General features: G+C 39.9%; 1 protein-coding gene across 12 annotated transcripts in view; it reads right to left on the reverse strand.

Annotated features, from left to right (window-relative positions):
- Positions 1 to 525: 525 nt before the first annotated feature.
- Positions 526 to 24314, reverse strand: part of LOC129819093 (mitogen-activated protein kinase 10-like) — an 85420-nt gene continuing 61631 nt past the window's right edge. For 6 of the 12 annotated variants that reach the window (XM_055875645.1, XM_055875652.1, XM_055875644.1 and 3 more), the window contains 5 exons: positions 17512 to 17636; positions 13176 to 13202; positions 11952 to 12015; positions 11483 to 11560; positions 526 to 3060 (listed from right to left, as the gene is read on the reverse strand). In XM_055875645.1, the coding sequence (XP_055731620.1) occupies positions 2918 to 3060; positions 11483 to 11560; positions 11952 to 12015; positions 13176 to 13202; positions 17512 to 17636 (437 nt within the window). In that variant the 3' untranslated portion in view covers positions 526 to 2917. Of the gene's footprint in view, positions 3066 to 10216; positions 10379 to 11453; positions 11561 to 11951; positions 12016 to 13175; positions 13203 to 17511; positions 17637 to 24314 lie in introns of all 12 variants that reach the window. The other 6 variants (XR_008754014.1, XR_008754012.1, XR_008754013.1 and 3 more) reach the window with 6 other exon arrangements.

Below are 24314 nucleotides of genomic sequence, written 5' to 3' on the forward strand. Positions count from 1 at the left end.
ACTATATACATTAAAGTTCTACCCCGTTCTAAAACATTTCTTAGAGCCTGTGAACGGGAAGCCTTATCCTGGATACATACCAGAACCACCGTTTAGCACTTTATTAGCTCTTTAAAGTGTATATGACTGCGCTGTACTGTATACAGTACTTACAAGTACTTGCCCACTTATTTACAGAATGGAGACAATAGAAATAAGGTTGTAATTCTAATTGAAACGTGACTATCAATATTACTTCTATAGGTTTTTATTAATTATGACATATCTATTTATATGGTATTGTCCATGCAAGCAAGAAAGTTATACATTTTTGCTAATGCACTGGCTTGCAACAAACATGCAGGAATGCCTTAACAATTTGAATGTCATAATAACAAGACAAATACACACAATGAAACATTGCTGCTATCCCAACCAATCTCCCAATGTTTCCGTAAACTGTGCTTAATCTAGAAGTGTAGTAGATTAAACTACCACGTATGGATCTCATGCTTATATACACTATACAAACAAAAGTAAAACTGATTTATTTCATCCCTTTTATTGAAATGTAAGGACACTGATCAAATAAGACATTTACAGATACAAAACAAAACCGTACAAATTAGGAGGTATTCTGCTCAGTTGCTAGGTAACTATATAGGTCAGAAGAACATTTATATGATGATGACTATCTGATAACAAGTCCATTGTGTTTTAAAAAGTAGGTTTCAATTCTACATTATTTAGTTATTCAAAGATGCAACAATAACATGGTAATGGTCGTAGTATAGTTCTAATAGGGAGGACATGGGCATCGGTCAGTAGTGGTGACTATGTGCATCAACAGTATGTGTAGACAATGGGTGCGACATCATGCGGAAACAGATTGAACAGGACATGCTAGACACTCGGGTTTCAACATTTCTGGTAACTTTCCAGAAAATCCTGGTTGGACAAGGGAATTAGCAGTGAGGGAATCTTTCAACTGGGAATCCTCCAACTGAGATTTACGGAAAACCCCAGAATTTTTGGAAAGTTACCATAAATATTGCAATCCTAACAGACACCAACTTCAGATTCTACTTCAAATAATACCTCAATTCAGCATCTCAGTAATGGGGTCCGTCGATCTTTAGCTTAATTTCAGTGCACGCATCGCTGTTATTACTGTATATCTAAGATGAGGAAACGGCATCATTCCAAACAAGGCACTTCCCATTATTCTGATTCAGTCTATGAAAATAATAAATAAATCAATAATAAATAAACTTCCAGTCAAAAATTATGTTTAACATTACTGGTTTTATAGGTAGTTTGTATATCATCGGATTCCCTTTTGACAAAATATGGCATTAAGGGAGTACTCATTCAATGTAAATTAAAATGGATGCGATTTGAGGAACATAACTAAACTGAGGTAAACCCACCCCAAACTGTTCTGTGCTTCCGACAGTAACATACATATAAGGCGACTGTCTCCTGAACTTCTCTCCTTCACACCACAGTAGTGACACAGAAACAGAGTGAGTGACCTCCCTGGTTGGGGTGGGACTGTCCTCAGCCAGTGGAGTGGTGCAGGGATGCAGTCAGAAGAGATATATAATTTTATTTCACAAAAACACAAACCAACTACGAGAACTTAAGGTTCCAGGTCAGCAACAGGGTTGGGGTGAATTTCAATTCAGTCAATTCTAGTTCTTATTCCAATTTTCCTAGCCTAGTGGTTGGACTAGTAACCGAAAGGTTGCAAGATCGAATCTCCGAGCTGACAAGGTAAAAATCTGTCGTTCTGCCCCTGAACAAGGCAGTTAACCCACTGTTCCTAGGCCGTCATTGAAAATAAGAGTTTGTTCTTAACTGACATGCCTAGTTAAATAAAGGTAAAATAAAACAAATACAAATGCATTTCAATGAGAAAAATGTTGACTTTCAGAATTGACTGAATTGAAATGGAATTGAACCCAAACCTGCTCAGCCCTGCTCCTGCAGAAGATCACACACTGTATGTATATTTATATATCCATCATCAACCGAAGCTCCCCATCCACGGGTTTCGTCACCACTATGGTTGAAAAGAAGTTCAATTACGTTAAGTGGTATTATAAACAAAAGTATCTATAGTTGTAATTTATCATATAATTAGTGTTAGCTTTTGTAATCATGCAGCAGGACTAGGGGTGAAAGGCAAGGGGTGAAAAGTTAGGGGTCAAATGTCAGGGGTCAAGGTGGTGATGTCATGTGGCAAGGTGTGCTATAGAAGAACTTCCAGTACTGGCCGTCAGTCCCACTCTCTGTCTGTCTGTGTGCCTAGCTCACAGCTGTACAGAATTACATATTTACAAAGGGCGGGGGTGCTATGCAGTGTCGAGCACTAGCACTAACCCCTGTGGAAATAATTACATGAAAACACACCAATCTGTCACCCACACAGGAGACAAACCCAAGGACCAAACCTAGAGGTTATTAAAACATAGCAATACAGTCACATAGGGGAAAGTGAATGGAGATTTATATATTGCTGTACAGTAATGTATGAAAAGGGCCCACCTTGCCACATCGACTGAAGCACAGGCGCTTGCAAGAAATTGGGTTACCAGCAGCCAGTCAATTTACACTTCACAGAAAGATGACTGTCTCAGTGTTTTTGTTTTTAATGGTGCCATATTTGGGGGGGGATGGGGTGTATAAATAAAGTAACTAGAAGTTCATACATTTATTATTTCAGTTTTTTTCCTTATACTTTTGTGGTTTCTTTTTGAATGAAAATGCAGGGTTAATTTTCATAATCATTATTCTTTACGTTTCCTTAAAAATCCCTTTAATATGATACTTTTTTCTTTTTAATAATCTTTGTTCTTTTTCAGGTTTCGGTGGGTTGGTTGGTTGTTGCGTTTCACCTTCTGAAGAACATTGGTTTGCGCAGGCTGGCTGCTAGTCACCTGCAACACCCCAGGGGTCCTGCGGAGGTCTCCAGGCTGCTGTCAGTGTCTGAGGCCAGGGTCTGGTCGGTGGACATAGAGGAGATATCGTTGATGGAGGGGGAAGGGAGGCTCTCACCACTGCTGTTCACGGCTGCACCTGTGCTGAGGGAATCAACAGACAGCCGGGTTACAACGAACTAAGAGCCCCACAGACCAGGGTTGGGGTCAATTCCATTTAAATTCCAGTCAATTAAGGAAGTACACTGAAATTCAAATTTCAATTTACTTCAATGCTTTTCAATTAGAAAAATGTGGAATTGGAATTCCGTTTGCTTTCTGAATTGACTGGAATTTTTATGGAATTGACCCCAGCCCTGCCACAGACACTACTGGACAGTCTCAGTCAGTCACAACCCTTATGGTGACACATAACCCCACACAGAAACTGGACACTCGGTCACAACACAACCAAATAGTACACCCAGAACCCCACATACAAACACATCACAGTGTGTCACCAGACAGGTGAGGCGAGTTAAGGTTGGGGTACTCTGTCGGCTATCTCCTTAAATACAATAATATCATATTAGTGTAATAATAAGAATGTAATACTTTTATGTTTAAAGATGTGGTTCCCTATCTGCCTACCTGTCTTTGGAAACATTACAGACCAGGGTGACATTCATGTGCAACTTTTTACCACTAGATGGTGATGAATTTCTGCAAATATACAGACATGCTTAGGCTACAGGACAGTACAGTACAGTATTTTAATGCACTATAGGTACACAGTATGGATAGTAGCCAGACCATTTCGTATACAATATAAATATATTTGAGGCAAATGTCTTTCAATAGGCAGCCCTGTTTCAGTCTCATCTTGTAAGCAAGAGTTTGGTGAGTGGAGAGTTATGCTTTTAAGATGAATAAACGTTTGCCGGTGTTCTGGCTTGTTAGGATGTTTAAAACTTCTTGTCAATAGGGGGGCGCTATTTCCACTTTGTAAAAAATTGCCCAATTTAAACGGCCTCGTACTCTATTCTAGATCGTACAATATGCATATTATTAATACTATTGGATAGAAAACACTCTCAAGTTTCTAAAACCGTTTGAATTATATCTGTGAGTAAAACAGAACTCATTTTGCAGCAAACTTCCTGACAGGAAGTGAAAAATCTGAAATCGAGGCTCTGTTCCAGGGCCTTCCTATTCAATTGCCTGAAATCTATGGATATACATGCACTTCATACGCCTTCCACTAGATGTCAACAAGCAGTGGGAGGTGGAATGGGGTGTCTAGCTTGATCTGAGGTCGAACAAGAGCTCTTGGAATGACGTGACCACAATTTCCTTTGTCTACCAAGGCGCGGGAAGGACATCAGCATTGGCTTCTGAAAAGCGTTCGGTATAGACGGTGGATGTCTCCGGCACTGATTTTATTTGATAGATGTGATAAAAACATCATAAAGTAGTTTTTTTCAACCGAGTTGTATCAGTTTCTTTAACGTTTATTGCGAGTTTTGGAATTTTCCTTTCTTTGCGTCAGGAGAATTTGGGCATGTTCGCGCCACATGGCTAGCTAATGTTGCTAATTCGACAGGAAAAGAGGACATTCTAAAACCAAACAACGATTTATTCTGGACAAAGGACTCCTTGTACAAGATTCTGATGGAAGCTCAGCAAAAGTAAGAACCATTTATGATGTTATTTCGTATTTCTGTGGAAAATGTTTAGTCCTATTTTCCTTCCTTTTTGCGGGCACTGTCTCGCTATAACGTAAGCTGTTTGTTATGGTAAAGTTATTTTTTAAAATCTAACACGGCGATTGCATTAAGAACTAGTGTATCTTTCATTTGCTGTCCAATATGTATTTTTTAGTAAAGTTTATGATGAGTTCTTTGATTAGATTAGGTGACTGTCCAAAATATCTCCGGAGAATTTTGTGCATTTTGGCTACGTATTCACAATGTAAAACCAAGATTTGTACCTCTAAATATGCACATTTTCGAACAAAACATATATGTATTGTGTAACATGATGTTATAAGACTGTCATCTGATGAAGTTGGTCAAGGTTAGTGATTAATTTTATATCTTTTGCTGGTTTTTGCGAATGCTATCTTTGCGGTGAATGAATGCGGATGTGTGTTTGGCTATTGTGGTAAGCTAATATAATGCTATATTGTGTTTTCGCTGTAAAACACTTAAAAATCGGAAATATTGGCTGGATTCACAAGATGTTTATCTTTCATTTGTTGTACACCATGTATTTTTCATAAATGTTTTATGATGAGTATTTAGGTATTTCACGTTGCTCTCTGTAATTATTCTGGCTGCTTTGGTGATATTTTTGATGGTAGCTGCAATGTAAAACTATGATTTATACCTCAAATATGCACATTTTAGAACAAAACATAGATTTATTGTATAACATGTTATAAGACTGTCATCTGATGAAGTTGTTTCTTGGTTAGTGACTAATTATATCTCTATTTGGTCGGTTTTGTGATAGCTACCTATGCGGTAAATTTTTTTTGAAAATATGCGGTTGAGTCTTTTGCTATTGTGGTTAGCTAATAGAAATACTTATTGTGTTTTCGCTGTAAAACATTAAAAAAATCGGAAATGATGGCTGGATTCACAAGATGTTTATCTTTCATTTGCTGTATTGGACTTATGATTTCATGAAAACTATGTTTTATGATATCCCTGTGGCGTTAGGCTAGGCTATGCTAGTCAGCTTTTTTGATGGGGGGGATCCCGGATCCGGGTTTGTTACTCGTTAGAGGTTTTAACCGAGGGTTACATTCATACAAATGTTGAATTTTACTGGGTTTGTTTTCCAATCATTTTTTAAAATAGATTTTTTAAGTCATCCCAAGTGGATGGGGTTGGTCACGGGGGATATTTGATTCCTTTTTTTAATATATATTTTTATTATCCTTCAAATATGCATATTGCATAAGATACATAAGGTAACTGAGGTGGTTCCCTCCAGAATCCCTTCCCTATGTGAAAACTTGATTGTGTTCACCCTAGATAGAGCTCTACTGAGGTTCGGTTTAACATGGTAGTATTTTGCTCTAGTCTAGGAGAGGTAGATGCAGCCTTCCAACAGGGGGAAGGCCATGCATGGGGGTCCAATGTTTTCTTCTGGGTATTTTGTTGTTTATAGCAGTTTTTTAAATGTAATTTATATTTTATTACTCTGACCTTTCAGCACACTGGCCATGTGATTGTACTAACATTAATTTCTAATTACTATGCCTAATTCACATACTCTAAGCTCCACTTGCTTTATCAGCTGGAACTTAAAAGGAATTAACCATGTGGTCAAGCGTAGCCGAGTGTATGCTCAAGTCCGGACAGCAACAATGATAAACTAAAGAGAAGATGGGTAGACCAAATATTTCACTCCAACTTTGGTGCTAAGGCCAGAGGGGCAGCCATCCTTATCAGCCATCCTTATTTGTCTCCTCCAAAGTCATTTCAGATAATAATGGCATTTATATTATAGTGATGGGGAAATATTTTAACACACAGGTTGTTCTGGCTAACCTCTATGGTCCTAATTGGGATGATGCTTTGCAACACTACCTGACCTTAAATCTCATCATTTTATACAGAGTGGAGATTTTAATTGTGTATAACATCCAAGTCTAGGCAGATCCAGACCAAAGCCCAACAATGTAATTTCAAAATCAGGTGCAGTGATCAACAAATTTCTATAATTCTATAATTTGTCTTCTCCATGACGCAGGAGCCAGTCCACCACTCATACACTACGATTGACCTTTTCCTGCTGGACAATATAATTATTCCTTTTGTAACTAATAGCCAATATCACAGCATAGTTTTCTCAGACCATAGCCCTGGCCAGCTAGATATCCGCTTTCCGGACAATACTGCGTCACAATGCGCATGGCGACTTGACCCACTACTACTATACTGTAGTGCCTTAAAAAAATACATATCAACTCACATTGATGTATTTTTACAGATCAACTGCACCCCTGACGTGTCTCACTCCACTGTGTGGGAGTCGTTAAAAGCATATCTAAGGGGCCAAATTATTTCATACACAGCGTATGACAAACAGCGCACTAAACGCTTATCGGAGCTATCTCAACTCATTCTAGATGTGGACAACAGATATGCCTCTTCTCCGATTCCTGAACTCTACAAAGAGACTGCTACACCAATCGGAATTTGACAATCTTTCCACTGAACAAACAGAGCAGCTTCTGTTTAAGTCGAGGAAGACATTTTATGAACACGGAGAGAAAGCTGGCAAGTTGTTATCTCACCAGCTTGGACAATCCGCTGCTAGCAGCACCATACCTGAAATGTGTGTTGCAGCTGATTTAACTTCTACCAACCCAAAATAAATCAACAATCAATTCAAGCAATTCTACTCTGCTCTTTACTCATCAGTGGCTCTGCCTGATACATCTCGTATGCATGCATTTTTAGACAATCTGGACATCCCCTGTCTCAATTCAGATGAACAAACTAACATGGATGCCTCAATAAGTGATCATGAACCTACTCTGGCAATCCAGTCCATGCAGAGCAGTAAAGCTCCTGGGCCTGATGGCTTCCCTATTGAATTTTATAAAGCATTCTCCTCTAAACTATCCCCTAGGCTCAGCTCAATATACAATTTCTAGTCAGAAACTTCCCCAGACATTTACCCAGGAGACCCATTCTATTTTTCTTAAAAAGGACAAGAACCCCCTAGACTGTGGCTCATACCGCCCCATAAGCCTTTTGTGCTGCGATTATAAAATTCTCACTAAGCTCCTCTCGTGCCGTTTAAAGACAGTGATGCCTAATATAATTAACTCTGACCAAACCGGATTTATCTCAGGAAGGCAATCTTTCTATAATATGCGGCAGATATTTAAAGTTCTCTATTCTGCCCACTCAATTCGACAGCCAGAGGTCGTCATCTCTCTTTATGCTGAGAAGGTTTTAGACCGGGTTGAGTGGGAATATCTATTTACAGTACTAGAGAGATTTGGGTTTGGCCCGTCATTCCTTTCCTGGATTAAGATTTTGTACTCGTCCCCAGTGGCTTCTGTTCGCACCAAGAATGTTACCTCAAGTTACTCCCCTCTCCCACAGGGTTACGAATTGGTTAATTTGAAATGACTCGTTCAGACATCTTATTGAAATATGCAGAACTCAAGAGGTCCTCATTAATCTTTCCTTTAGAGGATTAGATAGAGCCATTTGCTCTGAAGTTAAATTAAATAGCCCTATCTATAATTTCTTGTAGATTAAAATCTGATTGAGCTCGTTCTGTTTTCCCGGGCTGGATTTGACACCAGCATAACATGGTATGGCAGAATGGGTAACCCCTTGCCCCCTATGACATGGTTGTCTAAAAACATTAGCAGAAAACAAATAGATGAGGGGTCATCTAGTTCAGGGTGTCCCACACAGCTCATTCAAATAATCAAAGCTTGATGATGAGTTTATTTGAATCAGCTGTGTAGGCTGGAGCAAAAACCAAGACGTGCACCCATGGGGGCCCCAGGACCGCGTTTGGGAAACTGACCAAAAGAGCAGAATTTTAAACTAAAGATACAAATATTTAAGCAAGTAGGAACACAAAAGGTGTTTGGTTCTTGTAAAAGCCCTATGCTCCCATAGCGATAGAACAGTTTTATTTATATGTATGCTCCTATCTTCCCGGAGCAGACATTTAAGCTTCCTGTTGAATCTGTGGCATTAAACTACCGTAGGTAGCTAGCAAACCTCAAGTCTTTGTCCTAGACAAAGCATCAGACAGCGAAGAATTAGTATGATGACCAGATACAAAAGACCTACTGTACCTGGTCTTGTGTGGCTCACTTGGTAAATCATAACACTTGCAACACCAGAGTTGTGGGTTCGATTCCCAATGGGGGAAAAGTATGAAAAATGTATGCACACACTACTGTAAGTCGCTCTGTATCTGTCTGCTAAATGACTAAGATTTAAATGTAACAAGCCAGTTATCTTCTCTAGGATAGGGGTCAGCATTTTCACATTTGGATGAAAAGCGTGCCCAGAGTAAACTTCCTCCTACTCAGTCCCAGAAGCTAATATATGCATATTATCATTAGTATTGGATAGAAAATACTCAGAAGTTTCTAAAACTGTTTGAATCATGTCTGTGACTATAACATAACTTATTTGGCAGGCAAAACCCTGAGGACAAAGCATTCAGATAAAAAAACATTTGAGGTCACTTTTTTCAATGAGATTTCATTGGGAATCCAGATTTCTAAGGGACCTTCCTGCAGTTCCTATCGCTTCCACTGGATGTCAACAGTCTTTAGAAATTGGTTGAGGTTTTTCCTTTGAGAAATGAAGAAGTAGCCATGTTCAGAATGAGACTCCAGTGAAGTGTACTGTTTGTTAGAGACGCGTGACCAGAAAGCATGCACCCTGTACACCCTGTTTTCCTCCGGTATTGAACACAGATCATCCCGTCTTCAATTTTATCGATTATTTACGTAAAAAAATATACCTAAAAAAATATACCTAAAGTTGTATTACAAAAGTAGTTTGAAATGTTTCGACAAAGCTTACAGGTAACTTTTGAGATATTTTGTAGTCACGTTGTGGAAGTTGGAACCGGTGTTTTTCTAGATCAAATGCGCCAAATAAATTGACATCTTAGATATATATCGACGGAATTAATCGAACAAAAGGACCATTTGTGATGTTTATGGGACATATTGGAGTGCCAACAGAAGAAGCTTGTCAAAGGTAAGGCATGAATTATATCTTTATTTCTGCGTTTTGTGTCGCGCCGGGAGGGTTGAAATATGATGGTCTGTGATTGTTAGCAGGGGTGCTATCCTCAGACAATAGCATTGTTTGCTTTCACCGTAAAGCATTTTTGAAATCTGACACATTGGCTGGATTCACAACAAGTGTAGCTTTAATTCGGTATCATGAATGTGTGATTTCAAGAAAGTTTCATTTTTATAGTAATTTATTTGAATTTGGCGCTGTGCATTTTCACTGGATGTTGGCCAGGTGGGACGCTACCGTCCCACATATCCCAGAGAGGTTTTAAGAGAAAAAGTGAGTTTGCTAAGGCTTGCTAAAACGATCCCTCTCGGTCCAGAGCATGCCAATGGTGCGGTGATATGTAGGCAGACCATTAATCTCCTGTTTATGTGTCTGTAGCAGTGGGAGGCGGGTGATTAAAGGACAGTGGAAGACATTTCATCTGACCTCCAATAAAACAGGTAGGCAAAATACAATTTATGGTTCACACATAGATTGTATCCAATAACAGAATAGCATGCTTACTCTAATGCTATCCATCTATGTAAGCCCTGAGCCAAGTGGTGCTGAAAGAGCCTGGTACTGCTACTGCTGTGAAATATTGCCATCTGGGGCTCTTCAGTTGCACTGCATCTGTCCTCTGCTCTCCTCAGCACTAGGAATACCCATCTGCTTAATTGCAGAGTTCTAGAGAGGAAGGGAGACAGAGAGAGGGAGAGGTAGAGAGATGAGGGACAGAAAGAGGAGAAGGGAGAGAGCTACAGTATCGCACTGCGTATTAAATCAATCCCAATGTAGCAGTTTAGCCTAATCACTGTCCAAGAGCCCTTAACAGGCATGTCTGTAGATCCCAAGCCATCCCGAAAACATTCTCTGCAGAAAGTTGCTGCAGAGAACGACCGAGGCAAGTTGTTTTCCTCTCTCAGCAACACTAGACTCTGGATGGACGCCATAATAATGTTACCAATACTGTGCCATCATGATTCCACACTGCTCCACAGTGGCCATTCAAGTGAATGACACGCAGCTGCCGCTTTGGTAAACACACTGAAAATGAGATGAATTCTAGAAGAGTATGGACCAAGGACCCCAGCCTTAAATCATGATATGTGACAGTGCATACACAGATGTGAAAAACATATACATAGCCTACATGATCTTTTGCATAGAGTAGGTGGATAGCGACCTTTTTAATCAATACACATTAACACTGCTCTGTTACTCAATATAGAGTGGAGTCACAGACATGTCTTTCTAAACACTTAATTGCATACAGTAATACCATTCAAATAAAGATGAATCACTGATCATACACAAAACATGCAAGTTTGGTCAAAAATGACCAAATCTCCAGTTTAGATCAGGGATGGGAAATTCCAGTCCCTGAGGGCCTGATTGGTGTCACAGTTTTGCCCCAGCCCCAGCTAACACACCTGACTCTAATAATCACCTAATCATGATCTTCAGTTTAGAATGCAATTTGATTAATCAGCTGTGTTTGCTAGGGATGGAGAAAAAGTGTGACACTAATCACACCCTCTAGTACTGGAGTTGCCCACCCCTGGTTAAGCTGGATACTTTTACATACAGATATAATTACTCATGTACAAATTCCTACAGATATAACACTTATGTAGCCTATCAATTATATTTGTCTTGGGAAAACAAGATGGGAGACAAAGACGCATGGGTCAACGCACAGATGGATTTCTCTGTTACAAGAAGAACCCAGTGATTATACAGTATTATTAAATCAACTTACAGAGGGACTAGGTTATGCACTGAGAGTACCTGAGGGAGAGGGTTGTCCCTTCACCACCCCGTTCTTCGTCCTCTCCTCAAAGTTCATCACCTCTTTGTAGATTAGTTCTGAAAAGTGAGAGAGAGAGCGAGCATGAGAGAGAGAGAGACAGAAAGAAAAGGCGAGGAAAAAACGTTAAAAGACCAGCACAGAAATCTATTCTCTGCTCTAGCTGTCTGTTGTAAGTCTAATTACCATGGGAAGGCTACAAGGTCATTGGAAAAGTTAATATACAAAGTTAGTAAACAGAAACAAATAGAAAACAGATAGGAAAACTTAATTGTTGACAAGCTTCTACAGAAGGTAACTAGATACACAAGAGAATAGAGAACAGCAGTGAATGTAAGTTGAGAATTGTCTCCCTAGAGACCACAAACGTTACAACTTATTCAGAGATACTCCAATAGAGGCATCCATAGCAATAGAATTAGTAAGTATAAAGGAATATGACATGTTTACCTTTCCATTCATCGATAGAGTGTTCTCTCTCATCCAGCTGTTTGTCGTAGATAGCAGGAGGAGGCTGGAGGGAGAAAAATAAATTGGCTGTTTGCTGAACCTGGTTTTCCAAATGGCTAAGAGATTGGTGATATCTAAGAACTGCCAGTATCATGACAGCATTTAAATGATCCCTTAAACAATACAATTTAAAGTTTCAACTATAAATTAAATGGCACTAGCTCTAAATATGTGCAACACTAGCCATCTTTACAAAATATGTAGTAGCCGCACGCACACAATGAATGAGAGTTCTGTAAATCAGCAGAGGGGACATAACATACACTCTCAGCATCAGTTGCATGAGATGTTTGAACAGCCAAAGCAATTCACTGCACAGAACAAGTGTAAAGAACAAGTAAAAGTAGAACAGAGATCATGATGAGAACAAAGAATGGTAAGATACAGAGGTGGGTTGGGATGACAATAGGCTACCGAATTGAGATGAAGAAAGAAAGAAAATGAAGATATTTCTTACAACAATTTACAATGCCTCTTTCATGACAATGAATCTCTGAACAACTAAGACAATCTACTCTAGTTTTCATTTATGATTAGATGATTGGCAGGAAGAAGGACAACACCTCCTCTGGGGATGTAGTAATAATAATAATATTTAACTTGTAGAGCCTGCAGACCAGGCCCTTCACATATTTCCATATGATTATGTTGTTGTCTAACATTCTATAGGCATGCCAGCCTATATTGCTTTCCATTAGTGAGGAGAAAGCCACACATACACAGCACATATATATTCTGCCACATCATCTCTGTAAGAGTTGTTCTAACAACTTAAAGGAAGTGTTATAATGCACCATAAAATGTAATATAACTCATTATAAATTCCCTTAGCAGTCATTATGTGTGTGCCTCATAGAACATGTACTGAGGGGTTTCTTCGGATGGTGCAACTTTGGTCATATTATATTTGTAAAGCTCTATATGCTGTACAGTTTTTATATGCTGTCCTATATACTGTACACTTACAACCAAAAAGGTAGCACAATTTTTCTAAGAGGTCATTGAAAAAGAGCTGAAGATTGGGTTTTGGACAGCCGCCCCAAAATATATGTAGTACAGTTTTGTACAGTCATATCTGGTCATATCATGTTTGCAATGCTCTATATGTTGCTCTATATGTTGTATGATATATATTTCTCTTGAGGTAGGACAGTTTTTATTTACCATTGATATTTGGACGAGATCCCTGGCCTTCATCAGCATGAAATGACAATAGAGAGGGGGGAAAAAACAGTACAACATTGGTTTCAGGGAAATTGTAATGCCATAGATGGCCAATATAATATATATACTGTATATCACATCTATACATCATCATATATGCTACATCAACTAACATCATCATGTAGGGTATCACTTTTTGGTAATATTTGCTATGATAAACTGAAATGTATGTTTTAACAAAAGAATGAGGCATGCTACAAATTAAGTATATACATTAACATCGTCATATAATACTTTAAAACGCATATTCCTATTTTCAAAGAAAGATATTATAGTGAAGGAGTGTGATTCGATCTCAAATAAGGAAGTAACAATAAACTTGATCAATTTATTAATTGATCTTGTTGAGAGGCATTTATACACTTATTTTTATATAAGTCGTAGCCTGAAATCCAAACTAATATACACTGCATTCAGAAAGTATTCTATTGTTACAACCTTATTCTAAAATAGATTTTTTTTTTAATTGTCCTCAATCTAAACACAATAACCCATAATGATGAAGCGAAAACAGGTTTTTGGATATTTTTGCTGATGTATTAAAAATAAAAAACAGAAATACCTAATTTACATAAGTATTCAGACCCTTTGCTATGAGCATCGAAATTGTGCTCAGGTGCATCCTGTGAGTCCAACTGTGGTAAAATCAATTGATTGGACATGATTTGGAAAGGCACACACCTGTCTATATAAGGTCCCACAGTTAACAGTGCATGTTAGAGCAAAAACCAAGCCATGAGGTCAAAGGAATTGTCCGTAGAGCTCCGAGACAGGGACAGATCTGGGGAAGGGTAACAAAACATTTATGCAGCATTGAAGGTTCCCGAAGAACACAGTAGCCTCCATCCTTCTTAAATGGAAGAACTTTGGAACCACCAAGACTCTTCCTAGAGTTGGCCGCCCGGCCAAACTGAGCAATCAGGAGAGAAGGGCCTTAGTCAGGGAGGTGACCAAGAACCCGATGGTCACTCTGACAGAGCTCCAGAGTGCCTCTGTGGAGAAAGGAGAACCTTCCAGAAGGATAACCATCTCTGCAGCACTCCACCAATCAAGCCTTTATGGTAGAGTGGCTAGACGGAAGCCACTCCTCAGTAAAATGCACATGACAGCCCGGCTGAGGTTTGCCAAAAGGCACCTAAAGGACTCTCAGACCATGAGAAACAAGATTATCTGGTCTGATGAAACCCAAGCATCACTTCTGGAGGAAACCTGGCACCATCCCTACAGTGAAGCATGGTGGTGGCAGCATCATGCTGTGGGGATGGTTAGCAGCGACAGGGACTGGGAGACTAGTCAGAATCGAGGGAAAGATGAACGGAGCAAAGTGCAGAGAGATCTTTGATGAACATCTGATCCAGACTGCTCAGGACTTCCGCCTGGGGCGAAAGTTCTTCTTCCAACAGGACAACGACCCTAAGCACACAGCCAAGAAAACACAGGAGTGGCTTCGGTACAAGTCTCTGAATGTCCGTGAATGGCCCAGGCAGAGCCCGGACTTGAACCTGATCGAACATCCCTGGAGAGACCAGAAAATAGCTGTGCAGCGACACTCCATCCAACCTGACAGAGCTTGAGAGGATCTGCAGAGAAGAATGGGAGAAACTTCCCAAATACAGGTGTGCCAAGGTTGTAGTGTCATACCCAAGAAGACTTGAGGCTGTAATTGCTGCCAAAGGTGCTTCAACAAAGTACTGAGTAAAGGGTCTGAATATTTATGTAAATGTGACATCAATTTTTATTTAATACATTTGCAAAAACATCTCAAAACCTGTTTTTGCTTTGTCATTATGGGGTATTGTGTGTAGATTGATGAGGGGGAAAAAACTATTTAATACATTTTAGAATAAGGCTGTAATGTAACAAAATGTGGAAAAAGTCAAGGGGTCTGAATACTTTTTGATTGCACTGTACTACATTTCACTATTGGGAACATATATACATGTGCTTATAATTTCTTTGTATTACAGTTCAGGGATTGCCAATCATACTGTATTTCATTTTGCATAGGCAAATAGGCCTACTCTGTGTGTGTTGCATCTAAAGAATTCATCAAGCAAGAGACAGCCTGCAAATGGCTTTTTCCCAATCTCACTATCATCTCATAATGACAAAGGGTCTTCAAGAGGGAATGACTATACTTAATACATAAGCACATAACCAGTGGACCTCAAGAAATGCCTGCTATTATGGCTATTATGTTCCAGTAAGATCTGTCCTTATCACACAACTACCATCATTCACAACCCTTGGAGGAGGTTGTAGTGTATTCTCCAAAAGTATCGACACTGTGTGTATGTGTCCTATTTGAGGATTCATGCACATTCCAGCAGGCAAAACAATCAGTTTAGCCTGCTGGGATGCATCTACAGTACATGATGGTCAGTAACGTGAGAACATGTTTCTATGATTACACAATAGGGTTAGGGTTTGGCCCGGGGTAGGCCATCATTGTAAATAAGAATTTGTTCTTAACTGACTTGCCTAGTTAAATGAAGATTAAATAAAAAATATATAATAATCTATAAGGCTGCCACTCTCATCCTGGCTACCCAGCTAGCACATTTGGTGCCTTGGAAGTTGTGGGAACGTATGTTTTTGGTTTCACATTGGTTATGGGAACAAAGCCATACCTTTCTTGACAGGTAAAACAGATTTTTTTTTTTTTTTATGTTCTGAAAACAGAAGTGAACATTTTGACTTCCTGTGAACTTTTATTTTTAGGTTGCAGGGATGTTCTGAGAACGATTTACTCTGGTTAATTGATTGTTTTCCTGTGAAGTTTTATTAATTGAATAACTTCCTTAAAACTTTTATTGAATATTTCAATAAGTTTAGCTGATGCTAAAAACGGAATGTTTTTATATAACTGTTAGTAATGAAATACCAAGAAAATACATTTGTTTTTGTCAAGTTCCTTAAATGTGCTGAGAATTTTCCAAAGCCAAACAACTATCCTGCACCATTCCCAGAAAGTTGTGGGAAGGTTGTATGCAAAATACAACCACGCTTTCACCAAGCTCTAAGAAAGATATGGTTCTCAGAACATTACAGTACCAGTCAAAAGTTTGGACACAACTACTCACACATATGGAATCATGTAGTAACAAAAAAAGTGTTAAACAAATCAAAATAGATTTAATATTTGAGATTCACACTCTTGGCATTCTCTCAGCCAGCTTCATGAGGTAGTCACCTAGAATGCATTTCAATTAACAGGTGTGCCTAGTTATAAGTTAATTTGTGGAATGTCTTTCCTTCTTAATGCATTTGAGCCAATCAGTTGTGGTGTGACAAGGGAGGGGGGGTATACAGAAGACAGCCCTATTTGGTAAAAGACCAAGTCCATATTATGGCAAGAACAGCTCAAATAAGCAAAGAGAAATGACAGCCCATCATTACTTTAAGACATGAAGGTCAGTCAATCAGGAACATTTCAAGAACCTTGAAAGTTTCTTCAAGTGCAGTCGCAAAATCCATTAAGCGCTATGATGAAACTGGCTCTCATGAGGACCACCACAGGAAAGGAAGACCCAGAGTTACCTCTGCTGCAGAGGATAAGTTCATTAGAGTTAACTGCACCTCAGATGTGAACAGATGATTTCTGCATGTGTGGTTACCACCGTGAAGCATGGAGGAGGTGGTGTGATGGTGTGGGGGTGATTTCCTGGTGACACTTAAAGGACACTTAAATAGCATGACTATCACAGCATTCGGCAGTGATATGCCATCCCATCTGGTTTGCGCTTAGTGGGACTATTATTTGTTTTTCAACAGCCCAATGACCCAAAACACACTGTGTAAGGGCTATTTGACCAAGACGAGTGATGGAGTGCTGCATCAGATGACCTGGCCTCCACGATCACCCGACCTCAACCCAATTGAGATGGTTTGGTATGAGTTGGACCGCAGAGTGAAGGAAAAGCAGCCAACAAGTGCTCAGCATATGTGGGAACTCCTTCAAAAATTGCTGGAAAAGCATTCCTTATGAAAATGGTTGAGAGAATGCCAAGAGTGTGGAAAGCTGTGATCAAGGCAAAGGGTGGCTACTTTGAAGAATCTCAAATATAAAATATATTTTGATTTGTTTAACACTTTTTTGGATACTACATGATGTGTGTTAGTTCATAGTTTTGTAGAAAATAGTAAAAATAATGAAAGATCCTGGAATGAGTAGGTGTGTCCAAACTTTTGACTGGTACTGTATGTGCTAGCTGGGTACAGACTCATCCACATAGAATGACGTCATTCTAATTCCTTCATTGCTTTTCCTACTCACCGCCTCCACCTCGGCTGGGTCGTACCAAACGTTGATGTAGGGGTGCTGTAAGGCTTCGTCCACTTGTATCCGCTTGGCTGGATCAATAATCAACATCTTAGACAACAGATCTCTGGCCTGGCTAGCTGTGGAGACAGAAATAGAAGCAGATTCAGGTTCCATAGGGTCAGAGTCAAGGGAAAGGACATGAGAGAGGAAGAAAATCAATCAGCAATAACACACTGTATCAAACAGTCTGCATCTGAAATGGCACCTTATACCCTATGTAGTGCACTACATTCGAATAGGGCTCTGATCAAATGTAGTATGCGATATAGGGAATAGGGTGCCATTTCAGACACCTTTAAGATTCTCCCTCTGTTTCCATAGCACCACAGTCAAGGCTTAAAGGGGAATGGAAACACTTTAGGAAGTACATCTAAGCAAAGAGATGTATTCAATCCACTAATACTAAACATGTGCATTTAACATAAAAAACATCTCTGTATTCAGTATTTTGATCGTCAACAAGGTTTATTTGTGCTATGGTCAGCGCTCTTTTTTAATTGCCATAGTAACGACTGATGCCAGTGCGTCACTGGCAATAATCAGCAAATTGTCTGTGGTATTGAGTTTTAGCCCAGAGAGTGAATCGAAGAGAGTAAGGTTAGGTGCGGACAACGATGATGGCAACAACAAGTAGTAATTCAAACATGAACTGTATAGCGCCAGGCTGTATGAATTGGCAGCAAAAAAAATCCCTTGGTAAACTACCATTCTGCCAAGGACCCACAACTTTTGAAGAAGTGGCTCCATGTCCTGAAGAGGAAGGGTGTGCCAGCTCGAGCTAGAAGGATCTGCAGACAGCACTTCGCGGAGGCAGACATCGCGATGAAGGGCACTTTCGATGCAGCAACCGGGAGTTTGACATTTGACATTTTGAGGGTTATGGTATAGTGGTTACCGACCGACCATCATCAACATCGCTGACTTTGGAGTCAAGCAAAAGCGACTGAATGGAGGAGTCAATGCGAGTCAATGCAACGGAGCCTGAGGTAACGTTAATGTTAACCGGTCATGACTGTTGTTGACTAGGCTAGCGTTAGACACTGGACAACTTTGTTGCAACTCTAGTTGAAGGTAACTAGCTAATTGCGTCTGAAGTGTTTTGTGTATTAACACCCCCCCAGCAAATAACGTTAGCAAGCAACTCAACTGCAACTAAAATTGCAACAGTTCCTCCGTCTACCCCTGTTATTAGGTAGTTACTGTAGCTAATATAGCTTCTACCTCAGATTGTCAAGTACTGTAATACATTTTGTTGACAGATTTGTTTTTGTAATGTTTTGTTAGCTCCACCTCATTTAGCTAGACTGAAGTTGACATAGTTCATGTTTGCTGAAAAATAAATGTCCCTGTATTTGCTGTGTGTGTGTGTGTGTGTGTGTGTGTGTGTGTGTGTGTGTGTGTGTGTGTGTGTGTGTGTGTGTGTGTGTGTGTGTGTGTGTGTGTGTGTGTGTGTGTGTGTGTGTGTGTGTGTGTGTGTGTGTGTGTGTGTGTGTGTGTGTGTGTGTGTGTGTGTGTGTGTTGACAAAGCATACAAGACAGGAAGCTTGGTAATGCCAACTGATATATTTGGGTTGAGTTGTCTTAGGATGACATCTGCATCCCTGAAAATGTTTTCATCCTGGAGCAGACTGTGCAGGTTAGTACAGCATGCCAAACTGACCCCTAGGTGCCAGAGTGATCCTGTGCTGCGGCGGAGAAGAGGTCCACCATCACTAAAGAGTTCGGAGCCCAGCAGGATTGCGCTCACGACCATCAGTATACAACCGAGTCCTGCCCCTATCGGCCACATATGGAGCTGATGGAGAGTGAGATCAGTGAAGACCAGAACTCGCTGTATGAACCTGAGAGCTCAGAATCACAATCATCACAGTGCGAGCCAAGATGTACTATCGATCACTTTGGGGGAGCGGGCTGGTGTTCCGAAAATGAAGAAAGAGCAGGCCATTCAACAGCGAATTCAAAGATACACATCGGAGTGGAATTGTTTTTCCACATCAACGGTTGTGCTACCTTGTCCCAGTCCTGCTGTTTCGATTCTCTCTCTCAACCTGTGAATACTCAGCTATGAAAAGCCAATTGACATTTATTATTTTGATGTAAAAAGGGCTTTTGTAAAATACATTTGAGTGATTGATTGTTTGCTGTGCTGGATGCTGTGTATTCACTAACTGTCTGAGTAATGGGACATTTTTAAAGTGTCTGTAACATATTTTGGTATGCATTTAATCTGCATCTTAACTTCTTAAATGGCAATCATCAGTAGAAACAATAACACAGTATAGATGCAAGGACTGACCATGATATCAAAATTGTAATCCTGTTTCTATGATCTGTACCCAGTTCGCTTTGGATACAGGCGTCTGCCAAATGGCATATATTATTGTAGTGTACTTTGACTCTGCCCAGTGTAGTTACCATTCCTTTCCAATAGATAGCAGCCAAAGCTAGTTGAAGTCACTACTCTAGCAACAGGGACACGGGATTAGTGCGTGTTGAAAGTAGTTTTATCTTGAAAGCAAGTGTATCTGGTTACGCTTGAACCTGTTGTTATAGTGGACAAGCCAACAAATACTATTTTTACATAAGGCGCAGGCATTAGGTCTTTGTCTTGAAAAAAATGACAGCAGGCTAGATTTACTAAATTAACTTTGCCTTTGCTTCTGGGTATGCGCACTTTATGGAAGAAACGACACTCGCAGGGATAAGACGCCGTACACCTAATCCAATTCTCCCTTGTACCCATAGGGTGAACTGGCAATAAACTGCTAGGTTGTATGTTCTGCAAACTAAATCATAAGAAAAGTTAGTCTGATACCGAAACAAAATCACAATGTATGATTGTGTAATGGCCCCATTATTGGTTAGAATGAGATTTCATGAATCATGATGATGTCTGCAATTCGAACTCCGGTCGTCTAATCTAAAAGGTAAATGTCTTACCATCGCGCTGAACAGCGCTGGGGATAAACATCATTATAGGATACTGATTGTATATATTGAGCACCTATCAACTACTGATATTAACCTTAAACAATTTATAATCAAGCTACATTTCACCAATTATTTAACTGGCATATCGGCTGCTGACTGGTTGAGTATCCTCTTCTGCCAGGAAGTCCTTCATAAGGATTAGTGACACGTCCAATAAATACATTGCCATCCAGACAGACTTACAGGAACCTCTGACTGGATGTAATACAGCCCCCATCCACTGGGATTTTGTAGAGAAATGGTGGCGATACAGCACAACACACACACTCCAACTCTAGCCATTATCTGGCAGCATCCCCACTCACACCTGTTTGTGTTTGGTTACGCAGACCCTCTAGCTGAGGTGTTTCAGGCGGCATATCTGTGTTGTTACTACTACGAGAATTAAGTATTTGTTCTGGGGCAACGATTGGCTCAAACATGAATGGCTTCAGTAGGTTTATTGGTTTCCTAACTAACACTTAATATCGCATTTTTAAGTTTCAAAAGATTGCGACCCCTGCCCTTTGCCTCACAATGGTTTGATCCACTGCCAGTTCCTTAGCTGGCAAGGTAAAAGAGGGTTCGTATCTCCTGTGTGAAAGGCACTCAATGCACGTAACTGACGTGAGGTTTATCTAGTCAATCGGCCATAGCAATGTTTTTTTTATGTTGGCAGGGTTCACACACACACTAGCTGAATTTGCAGAGCTAGCACGCAAACTAAAGCAAACATTAACCATCAAGCTAGCTAGTACCTATTCCATTTATGTGGCGTCGTCAAAGATGGAATCTTTGCAATCGTCAGTTTATTCCAAGATCAGCATGCAGCTGTAGTATTCTAATTTTTGGTGATTTTAATATTGATATGGAAAAGTCCACAGACCCACTCCAAAAGGCTTTTGGAGCCATCATCGACTCAGTTGGTTTTGTCCATTTACATTACATTTAAGTCATTTAGCAGACGCTCTTATCCAGAGCGACTTACAAATTGGAAAGTTCATACATATTCATTCTGGTCCCCCCATGGGAAATGAACCCACAACCCTGGCGTTGCAAGCGCCATGCTCTACCAACTGAGCCACATGGGACCCACACAGGAAGATATTGTCAAACATGTCTCTGGACCTACGCACTGCCACAGTCATACTCTGGACCTAGTTTTGTCCCATGGAATAAATGTTGTAGATCTTAATGTTTTTCCTCATAATCCTGGACTATCGGACCACCATTTTATTACGTTTGCAATCGCAACAAATAATCTGCTCAGACCCCAACCAAGGAGCATCAAAAGTCGTGCTAAAAATTCTCAGACAACACAAAGATTCCTTGATGCCCTTCCAGACTCCTTCTGCCTACCCAAGGATGTCAGAGGACAAAAATCAGTTAACCACCGAACTGAGGAACTCAATTTAACTTTGCGCAATACCCTAGATGCAGTTGCACCCCTATAAACTAAAAACATTTGTCATAAGAAACTAGCTCCCTGGTATACAGAAAATACCCGAGCTCTGAAGCAAGCTTCCAGAAAATTGGAACGGATATGGCGCCACACCAAACTGGAAGTCTTCCGACTAGCTTGGAAAGACAGTACCGTGCAGTATCGAAGATCCCTCACTGCTGCTCGATCATCCTACTTTTCCAACTTAATTGAGGAAAATAAGAACAATCCAAACTTTCTTTTTGATACTGTTGCAAAGCTAATTAAAAATCAGCATTCCCCAAGTGAGGATGGCTTTCACTTCAGCAGTAATAAATTCATGAACCTCTTTGAGGAAAAGATCATGATCATTAGAAAGCAAATTACGGACTCCTCTTTACATCTGCGTATTCCTCCAAAGCTTAGCTGTCCTGAGTCTGCACAACTCTGCCAGGACCTAGGATCAAGAGAGACACTTAAGTGTTTTAGTACTATATCTCTTGACACAGTGATGAAAATAATCATGGCCTCTAAACCTTCAAGCTGCATACTGGATCCTATTCCAACTAAACTACTGAAAGAGCTGCTTCATGTGCTTGGCCCTCCTATGTTGAACATAATAAACGGCTCTCTATCCACCGGATGTGTACCAAACTCACTAAAAGTGGCAGTAATAAAGCCTCTCTTGAAAAATACAAACCTTGACCCAGAAAATATAAAAAACTATCGGCCTATTTCGAATCTTCCATTCCTCTCAAAAGTTTTTGAAAAAGCTGTTGCACAGCAACTCACTGCCTTCCTGAAGACAAACAATGTATACGAAATACTTCAGTCTGGTTTTAGACCCCATCATAGCACTGAGACTGCACTTGTGAAGGTGGTAAATGACCTTTTAATGGCGTCAGACCGAGGCTCTGCATCTGTCCTCGTGCTACTAGACCTTAGTACTGGAAACTCAAATTGGTCTACACGGACAAGTTCTGAACTGGTTTAGATCTTATCTGTCGGAAAGATATCAGTTTGTCTCTGTGAATGGTTTGTCCTCTGACAAATCAACTGTCCATTTCGGTGTTCCTCAAGGTTCCGTTTTAGGACCACTATTGTTTTCACTATATATTTTACCTCTTGGGGATGTCATTCGAAAACATAATGTTAACTTTCACTGCTATGCGGATGACACACAGCTGTACATTTCAATGAAACATGGTGAAGCCCCAAAACTGCCCTCGCTAGAAGCCTGTGTTTCAGACATAAGGAAGTCTGAAACACAGTTATGGCTGCAGCCCGACACCGGTACACTTATGACAACATCCAGCTCAGGTGCAGGGCGCGAAATTCAAAATCTATTTTTTTTTAAATATTTAACTTTCACACATTAACAAGTCCAATACAGCATTTGAAAGATAAACATCTTGTTAATCCAGCCAACGTGTCTGATTTTTAAAATGTTTTACAGCAAAAACACCACGTATATTTATGTTAGTTCACCACCAAATACAAAAGAGGGCAGACATTTTTCACAGCACAGGTAGCATGCACAAAGCCAACCTAACTAACCAAGATCCAACCAAACAAACCTAGAAACAACTTCCTCAGATGACAGTCCTATAACATGTTACACAATAAATCTATATTTTGCTGGAAAAATGTGCATATTTGAGCTATAAATCAGTTTTACATTGATGCTACCATCATAGCTACAGTCAGAAATAGCACGGGAGTAGCCAGAGTAAATACAGACACCAACGTCAACTACCTAATTACTCATCATAAAACATTTCAGAAAAATATATGGTGTATAGCAAAATGAAAGACAAAGATCTTGTGAATACAGACAATATTTCCGATTTTTTAAGTGTTTTACAGCGAAAACACAATATATCGTTATATTAGCTTACTGCAATGGCTAACACACAACAGCATTGATTCCAAGTAATCGGTAGCGATAGCACAGCTCGACAGATATATTAAATAGCATCCCAAATTGGGTCCTTATCTTTGTTGATCTTCCATCAGAATGTTGTAAAGGGGTCCATTGTCCAGTACCGTCTTTGTTTGGATCCAGAACAAACTATTTCCCTCTTGAATTAGCAAGCACACTGGCCGTGCGGCGCTATCCTCTTCTTCTTGAAAAAATTCTTCCAAAGCATCACGTCTAAAGTCCCGAATAAATTTCAATAATATAATTAAACTATATTGAAAAAACATACTTTAGGATGATATTGTGACATGTATCAAGTCAAATCGTAGCCGGAGATTATATTCACCTATAACGACAGTTTTCCAGGAGGCAATACAAAGTCCAACTTCGCGCCTTGGAGAAAAAAAATTATGCCGGTCCTCTCACTCCAAGAGGCTGTATTCA

This window comes from Salvelinus fontinalis, chromosome 21, assembly GCF_029448725.1.
Source record: "Salvelinus fontinalis isolate EN_2023a chromosome 21, ASM2944872v1, whole genome shotgun sequence".
Taxonomy (NCBI): Eukaryota; Metazoa; Chordata; class Actinopteri; order Salmoniformes; family Salmonidae; genus Salvelinus; species Salvelinus fontinalis.